The following is a 15,260-nucleotide window of genomic DNA, read 5'->3' as shown; positions in this document are numbered from 1 at the left end:
CCTAAAACTGTCAGAAAAGGATAAGGCCTAAGAGATTTCTTAACCTATAATGAAAGGAAAAAACACCACCATTAGCAACAACAAAAACAATAACAATTTAAAATACAGATTTTTTTCCTGATTATTAAAGGGATGATTAGGTCTCTCTCTCTCTCTCTCTGCCAGACAGCCCCTCCCTACAATCCACAAACACTGTCAGTCACCAAAAATTCACAGTCACCAACCCCCTCACACTCCCCCTCCCTCTCCCCCTCCCTTTCCTCACACAGACAGAGTGGCCAGAGTGAGATCATGTCAGTTGAGAAGTCTGACAGTTTTTTAATTTTCTCTTATCCATACAGTGTTATAAACTCGTGAAACTATGCATATTTCCTCAGAATGATTTGATCTCTGTATGAAAAAATGCCTTGAAGTGTTTGGAAGCTGCAATTTAAACATACAATACAATTAATGTTTCCCTTCTTACTGTCATTTCAAAAAATCACCACGTCAAAACCGTTCAAGCTAACCAAAATCCGTTCACAATTTAAGTTCCTCGATGTTGTTTCTTCATGTAGAAAAAGTTTGGTGTGTATAGTGTACTTCCCCTGTGAGGAGTATGCATTAATTCACAACTGTAAAATCTCAAAAATACACATTCAAATCAAAATAGCTGACTTCCTGTTGATCGTAGCTTATGACTGTGAATTAGAAAGTTGTCCGTCTTGATAAGAACAATATACGTAATGAGTTTGGTGTCTGTAGCTAAAACGAACCTCCCCACTTTTGAAAAAAGGTGGCGCTGTAGAGTGCCTCTTCCACGCCCTTTTAAAAGCTTTTGCCATTGTCTAGCTATCAATAATACTGATATGTGTTTTGAGTTTCATGTAAATCTGAGGTTGTTATCTACCTCAAAATCACCATAACATAATATTCAAGTTTGACATGTTGCCATGGCAACAATATATATGATATCAATATCCCCACAACAGATTTACATCGCCCATGTTTTGTCATTATTCTAATGAAATGTGAAGCAAATCCAGTAACAATAAGATGCTTAATTCAAAGCATTTTGAAAATGACTCAATTCCTGCTGCCAGTTGGTGGTGCTTTAACGTTGACTCTTAATAGTCACATATATATACGATCGGTATCATAAAACGAACAAACCGATGAAGTTTGATTAAACTCAGGCAATGTATGTAGATGTTATTAGGCATTTCCTGTTTCTCATTTTTTGACCTAATTTCAAGGCCATGCCACGGGCAAGCCGTTTGAGATATCAAAAATCCCCTGGAAATTTTTCATCCCCAATGTCTTGAGATCATGTTGACCGAGTTTGGTGGCAATCAAGTAAAAAAACCTATGACAAGTATATCAAATTCCAGAGCATGCTTTTTTTAAACAGCCCTGAATAGCTGACTTCCTGTTGGGCGGAGCCTATGACATAAAGTGTGAAAGTTGTTCGGCTCAATGACATCTATAAGTGTACTGAGTTTCATATAAATACATGCTAGTGTCTGTGAGCTATGGTTCAAGATTTCTGACTGTGTTCCAGGGGATGCTGTAGAGCCCCTGTGCCACGCCCGGGTCCCAGTCTCTGTGGCGTCCTGATGGCCGCAGATTCCAATGTGTGTGCCAATTTTCAAGAGTTTTTGAGCATGTTAAGGCCCCCAAAAACCCCCGGAAGGTTTAATAAAAAATAAAAATAATAATAATAAGAAGAATAATCCTTAGAAGAACAATAGGGCTCTTCGCCCCTTCGGGCTTGAGCCCTAATAATCCTTAGGGGAACAATAGGGCTCTTCGCCCCTTCGGGCTTGAGCCCTAATAAGAAGAATAATCCTTAGGGGAACAATAGGGCTCTTCGCCCCTTCAGGCTTGAGCCCTAATAATAATAATAAGAAGAAGAAGAATCCTTAGGGGAACAATAGGGCTCTTCGCCCCTTCGGGCTTGAGCCCTAATAATAATAATAAACAAAGCAGATACAAGAAGGTCCTCGCACCTCGGTGCTCGGGCCCTAATAATAAACAAAGCAGATACAAGAGGGTCCTCGCACCTCAGTGCTCGGGCCCTAATAAACGGAGCAGATACAATAGGGTCCTCACACCTTCGGTGCTCGGGCCCTAATTAAAGCTGCAAGCATTGATGAACGGGCCCTCGCACCCGGGCTCACCGGCAGCAAGTGGCTTTATTAAATAGGTGAACGGTGAGAAATATGCGTTTAAACTCATAAATATAAGTAGAATATATCAATATTTATTCCATATATGTGTAAATCTTCCTGTTGCCAGCAGGTGGCGCTATGATTATAATGGAATATTGGCCTTCAGATGTGTTCAGGCCAGGACTCTTAATGAACATGTGAAGTTTGGGGAAGATTGAACATTTTATGCCTGAGTTACAACAACTTCTCTTGCTGTGGTGAGACATCAAATTTTGTCAAGGCGCCATGGACACGCCCTTTAACAAAAACTCAAGATCTCCACAATTTAACATTGCACAGACCTTTAGATTAGACTGAACACAAAAAATACATTAATGTAAAAGTAGTTTGTCGCAGCGTAAAATATGTCACTATAACGGAATATGGGCATGTACATCTGTTAAGGGCAGAAGTCTTATCTAACGTGAAGTTTGGGGCAGATTGGACATTGTATGTCTAAGTTACAGAAACCTCCTTTTTCATGGAGAAACATCGAAATTTCCCAGGCTGCCATGGACACGCCCTTTAACGAAACCTCAAGATCTTCGCAATTTAACATCGCTAAGACGTTTAGATTACACTCACCAAGTTTGGTGTTGATCTGAATATATCTCTAAGAGGAGTTTGTTAAAGTACAACCCCTGGAAATGGCAAAAACAACGCAAATTTTGCAGAGAAAATTCTAAATAACCGACTTCCTGTTGGGATTCGGATTTCATACCAAGAGACTTTTTTGTAGGTATTGGTGTGTTACATGTGTGTACTGATTTTGTACATGTACGTTAAACATAGGACACGCCCTTTATCGAAAACTCAAGATATTCACAATTCACTATCGCAAAGGCCTATAGATTAAATAAATAGATAAAATATTTTACAAAATTCAGCTTTGTTGACTGTGGTCATAGAATGAGTAAACATCTTGATGGTCACAATAGTGTCTGCTGGGATAACTATGAATTTACGTATACTATGTAAATCCAACTAGTTGTAAGGTTGCACTAAAACGTTGCAATGAAAAATATTGCACTTAACTCTTTACCTGCAATTGATGAGTTATCTCGTCATTTAGAAGACAACACTTCCCCGCAAAAGACAAGATTTTGAAGACAACGTGTTTTCATTGCTATACACTCTGGGGTTCTATTACACATCTTCTGAACAAGTACAAAACCTCCTGAACAAAAACACATCTGAAAGTGAAAGTGAAAGTGAAGTGACATTCAGCCAAGTATGGTGACCCATACTCAGAATTTGTGCTCTGCATTTAACCCATCCGAAATGCACACACACAGAGCAGTGAACACACACACACACTGTGAGCACACACCCGGAGCAGTGGGCAGCCATTTATGCTGCGGCGCCCGGGGAGCAGTTGGGGGTTCGATGCCTTGCTCAAGGGCACCTAAGTCGTGGTATTGAAGGTGGAGAGAGAACTGTACATGCACTCCCCCCACCCACAATTCCGTCCAGCCCGAGACTAGAACCCACAACCCTTCGATTGGGAGTCCAACCCTCTAACCATTAGGCCACGACTTCCCCGCAAACAGGATGGAGAAACGAGCACTCTCTGATGTAAACAGATGTATATGAAAAATAATGCAAATACAGGATTTATGCTTTGAAAATCGTAGCCAGATGTAGTTTTTGATAGAAAATGTGATTTTTCTCAACTTTTTGATCAAAATTATACATTTTTAGGAAACCTACCTATAATAAAAAAATATATAAGGGTTTTTAATGCATAATAGTAACCTTAGAATGTGATCAGACAGTTTAAAATAGCTGGGCTAAGATATTACAATTTTAATGACAAAAAAAGTTATTATACACATTATCCCACCCATCACAATTGTGACAGACCATAAAACAATTTTTCACACACTTTTCAAATAATAATAATAATGTCTGTCACAATTGTGATGAATCAAAGGTTACTAATAACATTTTTTTAATATATTTTCATGTCTGTGAAAAAATTTGGAATGTGGACTACAGCTGCACGTCCACTTTTAGAATCTCTCATTCCCCCACATTGAGATCTGGTGACTGTGGAGGCCATTTGAGTTGCCATCTAAAAAAAAAAAAAAACTTTGAAATAAGGGCTTCGAAATAACTTAGCACATTTTTTAAAATTAGAAACAATTTTGTGACATGATGCATTATCCTGCTGGAAGTAACCATAACAAGATGGGTACACTGTGGTCATAAAGGGTTGGACATGGTTAGCTCAGGTAGGCTGAGGCAATATCCTCCACACCATTTACCTTACCACCAGCCTGAACCATTGATACAAGCCAGGAAGGATGTGTTTTAACACAATTTTCTCGGTTTTGGAACCCCTTTTTTTTTTACCTAGAGTTGGTTGTATGTGAAAATCCGAGAAGAATAGCAGTTCATGAAATACTCAGATTGGCTAAAACAAACATGCCATGTTCAAAGTCACTTTTCCTCATTCTGATTTGAACTTCAGCAGATCATCTTGCCTAAATGCAATGAGTTACTTTCATGCGATTGGCTGATTAGATATTTCAGTTATTTATCAGTTGATCAAATGTACCAAATAAAGTGGGCAATAATGTATATACCGTATTTTCTGGACTATAAGTCGCACTTTTCATAGTTTGGCTGGTCCTCCAACTTATAGTCAGGTGTGACTTATTTATCAAAATTATTTTGCCATTAACCAAGAGAAATAAACCAAGCGAAAACATTACCGTCTATAGCCGGGAGAGGGCACTCTATGCTGCTCAGTGCTCCTGTGGCCTACCACTGAAAAAATAGAGCTGTAGACGGTAATGTTTTCTATCGGTTCTTGGTTCTAAATAAATGCGACTTATAGGCCAGTGCGACTCGTATATGTTTTTTTCCTTTTCATGTCGTATTTTTGGACTGATGTGACTTATACTTAGGTGCAACTTATAGTCCGAAAAATATGGTAAATAATATACTTAGATTTTATCCTGCTCTTTTTCACTGCTGCAAACATCTGATTTGCATGTAAAACATTACAACACAGAGCTTCTGCACCTCAACAACACTGTAAGAGTACATACTTCATCTTTCAAATGTCCCTGATCAGAAACCTCCATGTCACCACATTCATTTTTCTCCCCCTCCTCCTCATCACTGCCAGCCACCTGCATAATATCAAACACACAAGGCCTCAGCATGCAGGTGATTAACATGCCAGTTTTTGTCATTAAAGAGGTCATGAACTGCCTTTGTTTTGATTTTTTTGCACTGTTCTCTGAAAGTCTGAAGTCCACTTATAATGTTATCAAGACATTTATCATACTGAGAAGTTACAGGCTATTTTCTGTCCTGTTTTGACCCCCCTCTTCAGAACCCTTGGTTTGAATAGGTGTAGAAGATTATAGACTCTGAAATAAATGCCTGTTGGTATTATTGGCTAACAGTTGTGTATGTCTGACAGTCTACATCCTTCCTAGATGGATGCTGCTTTGTTTTAGGTGAAAAAGGCATAAATACTCAGTGCAAACAATCTGTAATAGACAAAGCAATAATGATCACATAATAAAATCAGTTACACTTATGTGGTACGATATTAGATTCAATATAGTCATCACAGCATATTCTTTTAGTTTCAGTCTTCATTAAATTACTGTGCTCTTGTCAAAGTTTTCATGATCTCCCATGTCAGCTTTGGTTTACGCTGGGTGCTCTGGTTTCCTCCCGCAGCCCAAAGACATGCAGTTTAGATAAATTAAAGATTCTAAATTTTAAATTCTAAATAAACCGGTAGAATCATGGGCAGGTCTAAACTGGCAGTGGTGTCAAAGCAGCTGTTGATCTTCTGTGGAGGCATGGTTTAGCTACACTATTACATTATAAAGTGGCACATAGCACTCACGTTGTTTTGGCAGACTGGCTTCAGTAAAAGCTGTTTTTAGACTAATAAGAAAGTTTTGAGTTCTAAAACTTAGAGAACGTTTTTATAGCCCATTGACAAGAACAAGGGAATTTTGATTTCTCAGTTAATGACCCTTTTATGACAACCCATTCCACAAGTTTTGGACATACAGGATACAATTTTTAAAGAAACTGAAAAAAACATACTTGAGCAGACTTTCTCCTCTTCTCATCATCCCCCTCTTGACTGCTGTTTAAGTCCTTGACAGGAACTGCTCCAGTATTCATTATCTGCACAATGTTTTGGGAATAAACTGTTAACCATTTTTTAATTACAACAACAATTTATGCACAAATATGCAGTAAGCACAGTGACAAACTTCCCACAAATCTGCACAGTGCAATCCACAAATTCATGCAGGAGATCTGCCCCCACACAAGGCACAAGGCATTACACAAATGCAAACCATCAGAACACAAATACATAAACATCTGGTTCAAAATTTCATCTATAGTGTAAATACCATATCTGCACTCATACCTTTAATTTTTTACACTAACTTCAAACAACAAATTGTAGGTCTCCTACAATAGGTTCATAAGCATCCAAGGTCATTTTCTTCTCTTAATATACATAATATCATCTTTTTTCATGGTGTCTGAATTGTTCATTCAATGACTCATTCTCTTTAAACCCCTACTTTTCAAGTGTCGAAAACAAAATATCTATTACCATATCTAGATTTCAGCTCTGGAGTCTTCCTTAGCAGTGTATACATTGAAATGAACAGTGACAAAAGCTGAATAGAAAACACTTACACAAGCAATAATAGTGCATATGTATTATACAGTATTGTTCAAAATAATAGCAGTACAATGTGACTAACCAGAATAATCAAGGTTTTTAGTATATTTTTTTATTGCTACGTGGCAAACAAGTTACCAGTAGGTTCAGTAGATTGTCAGAAAACAAACAAGACCCAGCATTCATGATATGCACGCTCTTAAGGCTGTGCAATTGGGCAATTAGTTGAAAGGGGTGTGTTCAAAAAAATAGCAGTGTCTACCTTTGACTGTACAAACTCAAAACTATTTTGTACAAACATTTTTTTTTTTCTGGGATTTAGCAATCCTGTGAATCACTAAACTAATATTTAGTTGTATGACCACAGTTTTTTAAAACTGCTTGACATCTGTGTGGCATGGAGTCAACCAACTTGTGGCACCTCTCAGCTGTTATTCCACTCCATGATTCTTTAACAACATTCCACAATTCATTCACATTTCTTGGTTTTGCTTCAGAAACAGCATTTTTGATATCACCCCACAAGTTCTCAATTGGATTAAGGTCTGGAGATTGGGCTGGCCACTCCATAACATTAATTTTGTTGGTTTGGAACCAAGACTTTGCCCGTTTACTAGTGTGTTTTGGGTCATTGTCTTGTTGAAACAACCATTTCAAGGGCATGTCCTCTTCAGCATAGGGCAACATGACCTCTTCAAGTATTTTAACATATGCAAACTGATCCATGATCCCCGGTATGCGATAAATAGGCCCAACACCATAGTAGGAGAAACATGCCCATATCATGATGCTTGCACCTCCATGCTTCACTGTCTTCACTGTGTACTGTGGCTTGAATTCAGAGTTTGGGGGTCGTCTCACAAACTGCCTGTGGCCCTTGGACCCAAAAAGAACAATTTTACTCTCATCAGTCCACAAAATGTTCCTCCATTTCTCTTTAGGCCAGTTGATGTGTTCTTTGGCAAATTGTAACCTCTTCTGCACATGCCTTTTTTTTAACAGAGGGACTTTGCGGGGGATTCTTGAAAATAGATTAGCTTCACACAGACGTCTTCTAACTGTCACAGTACTTACAGGTAACTCCAGACTGTCTTTGATCATCCTGGAGGTGATCATTGGCTGAGCCTTTGCCATTCTGGTTATTCTTCTATCCATTTTGATGGTTGTCTTCCGTTTTCTTCCACGTCTCTCTGGTTTTGCTCTCCATTTTAAGGCATTGGAGATCATTTTAGCTGAACAGCCTATCATTTTTTGCACCTCTTTATAGGTTTTCCCCTCTCTAATCAACTTTTTAATCAAAGTACGCTGTTCTTCTGAACAATGTCTTGAACGACCCATTTTCCTCAGCTTTCAAATGCATGTTCAACAAGTGTTGGCTTCATCCTTAAATAGGGGCCACCTGATTCACACCTGTTTCTTCACAAAATTGATGACCTCAGTGATTGAATGCCACACTGCTATTTTTTTGAACACACCCCTTTCAACTAATTCAACTAATTGCCCAATTGCACAGCCTTAAGAGCGTGCATATCATGAATGCTGGGTCTCATTTGTTTTCTGAGAATCTACTGAACCTACTGGTAACTTGTTTGCCACGAAGCAATAAAAAAATATACGAAAAACCTTGATTATTCTAGTTAGTCACATTGTACTGCTATTATTTTGAACAATACTGTATGTAGTGAAAGTATTTTATTTCCTGTTCTATTTACACACCCAAGGAATTTGTCTCTGTGACAGGAGCTTGTATGTACAGACATACTATGCATAAGAATTAGGCCCAAAAAAAAATTAATACTGGTGTATTCAAATTTCCAAATTATTAAATTTCTCAATATTCTTATTATATTTTCTATATTATGTATTATAAAATTAATCTTTACAATTCTTTAATTATTACTTCTCATATATTCGTGTATTCAGCATGAAACCACTCAGGGCTTTATAAGTAATAAGCAAGATTTTATAAACTATACTAGGGCTGCAACAACCAATCGATAAAATCAGTAATAATGAAAAGAAAAATTACTGAATAATTTCAAAATAATGAAGATCATCAACAACGATTCTCATTATCGATTAGTCGGGTCTCTTTCAGTAAAAGTATGTGATCCAAGCTGCACAATACATGAGAAATCTTTATTTTAAGCTTCAAGCTGATGCGTTCGAAATGGCTTGCCTGTCAGTCACTTTGACAGATACGTGTGTGCGTCCTCGGCGCAAAAAACTTTTCGTTAACGGTTATATCCTTATCTGTAAATGTCACAAATTCACACAAGCCTTTCCATTTTTGCAGAAGGGGCCCGCACACGCTAAACATTCAGCATTCAGTTGGCACATTTCAGTTGGCGCATTTGTTTTAAGGACATTGGGCAGAATGTGGAATAGTGTTTTTGTCAGTAAAATGAAAATAAAGAAAATAGGGGTTTTAATCAGATTAATATAAAAAAATAATCTGACAACTAATCAATTATTAGGGATGAACTGATACTGAGCACTATACTGAGCTCCTGTACTCCTACTCGTTAAAATGCCCCAATACCAAACAAGCTAAAAAAGCATGCTAAGTGGATTGAGCGGGCAGTGATTGAGATGAGCGAGCTTGTCGAGTGAATATACATTTCATCACTGGAAAGTTTTTAGTATGGTTGGATATGTCAAAAACAAGTAAAACAATGCATTAGTTACTTAACGGTAGGGGCAGAGGAGAGAGAGAGAGACTTTGACTTTTAACATCTCTTTAATCACCACTTTTCGATTATATCATGATCTCTATCAGATATTTTTGAATTTGCCTCTTTGCAATCCCTCCTCCCTTCTTACTCCATTTCTTCTGTCTCGCTCCCACCTCCTTTATACACGCATGCGCAGATGATACATACACTACAATCGGTGAAGAATGGTGGGGGACTTTTGTAGGTCCAGGTTACTAGGTTTAGTTTGTCCTTTACTAAAAGTTGAAGAGTCCCACTGCCAGTATTATTCCTTATGTCTAGTATTTTTAGATCATATGCTTACCTCATCTAACCTGTTGTTTTGGCTCATACTCAACACATATGCAATCCCTATCTCATTGGATAAACTAAAACACCACCCCTTGCAATGCAACTATATAATGTGTGGATTTAAAGGGGGGGTGAAATGCTATTTCATGCATACTGAGTTTTTTATACTGTTAAAGAGTTGGATTCCCATGCTAAACATGGACAAAGTTTCAAAAATTAAGTTGTACGTTTGAAGGAGTATTTCTGTTCCAAAAATACTCCTTCCGGTTTGTCACAAGTTTCGGAAAGTTTTTTTCGAGTATGGCTCTGTGTGACGTTAGATGGAGCGGAATTTCCTTATATGGGTCCTAAGGGCACGTTTGCCGGAAGAGCGCGCGCTCCCGTAGAGCACAGCACTGAGAGCACAACAGACTTCACTGATCAGAGCGAGAGCGTCGCGAAATGTCACAAAAAGAGTGTGTTTTTGGTTGCCAGGGCAAGACAACCCTGCACAGATTACCAAAAGAGAAACAGCATTAAGGGACCAGTGGATGGAGTTTATTTTTACAGAGCATCAACGGAGTTGTTGCAAGTGTTTGTTCCCCTGCGTTTGAAGATGCTTGTTTTACAAACAAGGCCCCGTTTGACGCCGGATTTGCACATAGTTTATTTCTTAAGGATAATGCAGTCCCAATGAAAAAGGGTCACGATCGTGTGTTGGAACCGCATGCGGTGAGTAAAACTGCTTCAAATATCTCTGTGTTGTTAACTTAGCTATCGGCGCTTAAGCACATCAAGTAAACAACATGCGATGTTGTCATCAAACTGCACTTTCCACATGTACAGCTTAAAAAAAAAGACGACAAAGTGGAACTTAGTCATTTTTCAAAACCGCTAAGCAAATATGTACAGTTTCAGTACATACCACACAGAGACGTTGTTGCTGATGCTGCTCTTGTTAAATTTCAGCCTCTGGATCTGATTCTGGATCATAGATATACGCTGAATCTGACTGTTAGCCCTGGTTTGCTTTGGTTGGTTTTGTCCTCAAGCTTCCAAATGCTCTCAACGCAAAAGCTTACTGGCGCTCGTGATTCTTTAGCTCCGCCCACACGTCACACCTCCAGCCGGTCGTGTTTTTCCCGGAAAAATCGGTACAGACTATCTTTCTCTTATGAATATAATAAAACTAAAGACTTTTTGGAGTTATGAAGGATGCAGTACTACTCTATAGGTACTCAAGATTAACAGGATACTGAGTGAAAACGAGCATTTCACCCCTCCTTTAATAATAAACTTGGAAGAAGTTTGTGAGCAGACTAAAAGGCCTCATGGTCATGTACTACTTTTTTTTTTAATCCAGACACACTGTACAGACATAAAAAAAAAATAAAGTAAAAAAAAATCTGAAAACAAAAAACAAAATAGAAAATCAAAAAGGAAATATTTTTCGTATTTTAAAACACAAATAATTATTAATGCCCCATCTGTATTTAAAATGTCTCTATATTCATTATTAAATTTTATCAACCCCCTAAAAACCAAAGTAGCATCAGTCTGCCCCATTTCAACAATCTTATATTTGCGTGACAGCCAAATAGCCAACTTTGCTTGGCTAAAAACTAAATTTAATAATACATCGACCTCCCTTGTGGAATGTTTGTATTTAGGACCATAGATAAAAAAAAAAAAAAAAAAAATAAAAAACTTTTGTAAAAACCTCCCATAGTTTACAGAGGAACAAGCCTTTCACATTCAGAAAATAAATGAAAAACTGTTCTTGATTGTCCACAGAAAGGGCAACCCTCCCCTATCTGTGGATCAATGTTTGCTCTGTGTCTGTTCGTAGCTATTATACCATGGATCTCAATGGTTTGTACAAGGTCCTCCAACTAGCTTTGGGTGAAGAGCCTGGCCCAAAAAAGTCCAGCCACTTAGAATCCTTTACACTCTCTGGAGTATGACAGTGAAGAGCCTTTACACACATCATATATAACAGCACTGAAATGTCTTGACTGCAGTGATGCAAAGAGCATGTGTTACAGTTTAGCTTGTGTGTAATGAAGGTGCACGAGGAAGACAACATACAAAGGGTTTATTTTAATGATAAAATCGCGAAGGAACAAGGACACATCCAACATAAACTTAACTCACATCACATAAAGAAACAACAATACTACATCAATCACGAACCAAGAGGAACTCAAAAGACACGGGAGGTAATCAGGGAAATGGAGACAGGAGGGGATAAATCAATTAACAAAACAAGAAAAGGAAGATGACCAAATAAGGAAACAGAAAGTCACTGAATGTAACAGTACGCCCTCTCCCGGAACGGTGCGTCCTCGCACCGCAAGAGGAATACCAGTGGAGGGAGGGTGGGGGTTCTGGAGGCAGGCGTGGGGCAGGCAAGGGGCAGGCAAAGATGGAGCAAGGAGCTGGAAAGGATGGAGGGAGGAGCCAGGGAGTAGCCCGGAGCAGGAGGACCCAGATGGTGCTCCAGAGACCAGCCAGGATGGAGATCCACGGTGGAGTTGACGGAGGGAGGAACCATGGTGGAGGAGGAGGAGCCGAAGACACCAGGGGGCTCACAGACGGAGACTGCGCCAGTGGGTGAGTAGCCCATGATGGAGCAGAGCAGCCGCAGAGCCAGGGTGACGCGGAGAGTCCAGAGGTCCAAGGCAGCACTGAAGGCACCAGCGACTGAGGCGGACCCAGGGCTCTGGAAGACAGGGAATCCACACGCCAAAGGCGGAGCTGGAGACTGGAAGTCCCGCGGCGAACCATAGTGCCCAGATGGCACTGACTGAGGGTGAGCTGGGACTGACTGGCACCAGCAGAGATGAGGTCGAGGAACTGGCTGGTCTAGGAGGAGATGAGAGAGGGAGGATGGGAGGAAACGCAGGAGGATCAGGGCTGGACAGAGCCAGCAGAGAAACAGGAGATACGGGGCTGGACTGAACCAGCGGAAGTAGAGCAGAGGAACTGGCAGGTCTAGGAGGAGGAGGGAGAGGGAGGCTGGGAGGGAATACAGGAGATTCAGGGCTGGGCGGAACCAGCAGAGAAACAGAACATTCAGGGCTGGACGGAACCAGCGGAGAAACAGAAAATTCAGGGCTGGACGGAACCAGTGGAGAAACTGAAAATTCAGGGCTGGACGGGGACCAGTGGAAATGGAGCAGAGGAACTGACTGGTCTAGGAGGAGGTGGGAGTGGGAGGCTGGGAGGGTATACAGATGATTTAGGGCTGGACGGAACATTAAAAACAAGCAGGGCTGTAACATTACCTATTAAAAAATGCACGCAGGGCCTACACCAGACACAAGAGGCGTGATGGCGTACTCCATCCCGCAACTGCTTAAGTTAAGGAAAAACATCAGTCCAATATATATTCCAGCCATTAAACAACTTCAACTTCAAAGCCGACTCTGCTACATCCATAGAAGCTGCCGTAGAAAGTTTGTTTTCTCTCAATCCGGTGACTCCATTCCATCACTTTGGTCAAGCGAGCGCATTGTCGCACGGCATCTAAGTCATCGGAACGCCTCTCTACCTGGAACAAATAGCGTTGGGAAGTCTACTTGCATAAGACCAGTCACTACGGAGCGGAACATAAAATGTGGAGTGGATTTCAGTGTACTTCTTTCTCTACAGTATACTACTCCATCAAACATCAAAATAGAACTGTTTAACACACAGTATCTCACAAATAAATCTTGTCTTATACACAGCCACATATTGGACAGGAATATTGATATCATGTGTCTTACTGAGACCTGGCATCAGCCAGAGGGATATTTTGCATTAAATGAAGCATGTCCTCCTGGTTATCAATACCTGGAAAAAGCCCGCCACTCGGGTCGCGGTGGTGGCCTAGCAGTACTACATCGCAGTGACTTAAAACTCACCCCACTGTCTCTGCCTGAACAGTCCACTTTTGAATGCCTTGCATTCAGATGTAAACCACCCCTCACTGTGACTATTCTTCTCATTTACTGGCCTCCTATGCAAAATCCAGCTTTTATGTCAGAGATAAATGAATTTCTCACTTCATTCTGTACCACATCTGCTAACATTGTTATACTTGGAGATTTGAACATTCATGTTGACACCCCCTCCTGCCACCCAGCAGTTGATTTTTTACAGCTATTGGATGGTCTAAATCTCAAACAGCATGTTGATGTCCCAACACACAACAGAGGACATACACTTGACCTGGTCATTACTGACTCTGCCCCCATTGAAAATCTACTGGTATATGATCTTGGGGTGTCCGATCACAAAGTCATCTCAGTGGAGGTGAACTTTTCTCATTACATCAAACCAAAACGTCAAATCCATTTCAGAAAGATAAAAAATATCAACCCAGACACTTTGGCTTTGGACCTCCTGAAAATCCCATCAGCAAATTTCACATTTGTAAATGAATCAGTGGACTTTTATAATAGCACTCTGAGCAGTATTTTGGACCTCCATGCACCTGAAAAAACACGAATAGTCACTTTCTCTCGTACATCCCGCTGGTTCACTCCAGAACGGAAAATGAAAACAGCGGGGCGTGTACTTGAGCGGCGTGTTTCAAAAACTGGACTTACTGTTCACAAAATAGCCTATCAAGAACATCAGAAGGCCTACTCAATGTCACTAAAAAAAGCACGGACACAGTTCTACTCAAACATCATTAGTGAAAATCAGGGAAACTCCAAGCAGCTTTTCTCCACAATAAATCATCTCATAAAGCCACAAACTACTTCACACAATGACACATCAGAAGAGAAATGCAACAGCTTCATCACCTTCTTCAGGAAAAAAGTTGAGACCATCCGCTCTCTCCTTTCCAACACTCCTGCTCTGTCTGTCCCCACTGCCGACCCACAGCCTGGGACCTTCCAGCCTCTCTGTTGTTTTCCTGAAATCTCTAATCAACAAGTTGAAGACATCATCAGCAGGATGAAAGCTTCCACCGGTGCGCTGGACCCTTTTCCCACAGCTTTGGTGAAAACACACATCAGCTCTCTTAGTCCCTTAACCCTCTGGAGTCTAAGGGTATTTTTGGGGCCTGGAGAAGTTTTGTCATGCCCTGATATTTGTGCTTTTTTCCGTTTCTTATAAATATCTAAATGGTTAAAGTCTAATATCACTGTAATCAGCACAAACTGGGCTATAATAATATGTGAAATGCATGTATGTACATGATTGTATTTTTGAGAAAAAAAATGTTATGCATGGTTAGTGAAAAACTAAAAATGTTAAATCACTTGAATAAGGCCATAAAACACATACATAACATTGGTTCCCGGGATTGTTGAGAACTGGAGCTTGTAGCCTAGAATTTTTCTTTATAAATTATGTGAAAATCATCTTGTTTACTCTTTTACAGAAAACAATATATTGATTAAAATTTTCTAA

The 15,260-nt window shown here is 39.9% G+C and overlaps 1 protein-coding gene across 1 annotated transcript in view; it reads right to left on the bottom strand.

Moving 5' to 3' along the window:
* Positions 1–3,693: 3,693 nt before the first annotated feature.
* Positions 3,694–15,260, bottom strand: part of LOC113084027 (PC4 and SFRS1-interacting protein-like) — a 48,043-nt gene continuing 36,476 nt past the window's right edge. Inside the window, exons 5-7 of the mRNA XM_026254759.1 lie at positions 6,270–6,353; positions 5,246–5,329; positions 3,694–4,263 (exon numbers count right to left, since the gene is read on the bottom strand). Of these exons, the coding sequence (XP_026110544.1) occupies positions 4,141–4,263; positions 5,246–5,329; positions 6,270–6,353 (291 nt within the window). The 3' untranslated portion in view covers positions 3,694–4,140. The remainder of the gene's footprint in view (positions 4,264–5,245; positions 5,330–6,269; positions 6,354–15,260) is intronic.

The sequence above is a fragment of the Carassius auratus genome, unplaced genomic scaffold (genome assembly GCF_003368295.1).
Source record: "Carassius auratus strain Wakin unplaced genomic scaffold, ASM336829v1 scaf_tig00039592, whole genome shotgun sequence".
Lineage (NCBI taxonomy): Eukaryota > Metazoa > Chordata > Actinopteri > Cypriniformes > Cyprinidae > Carassius > Carassius auratus.
The sequence above is the reverse complement of the archived record's forward strand: the minus strand, read 5'-3'. Positions and strand labels throughout refer to the sequence as shown.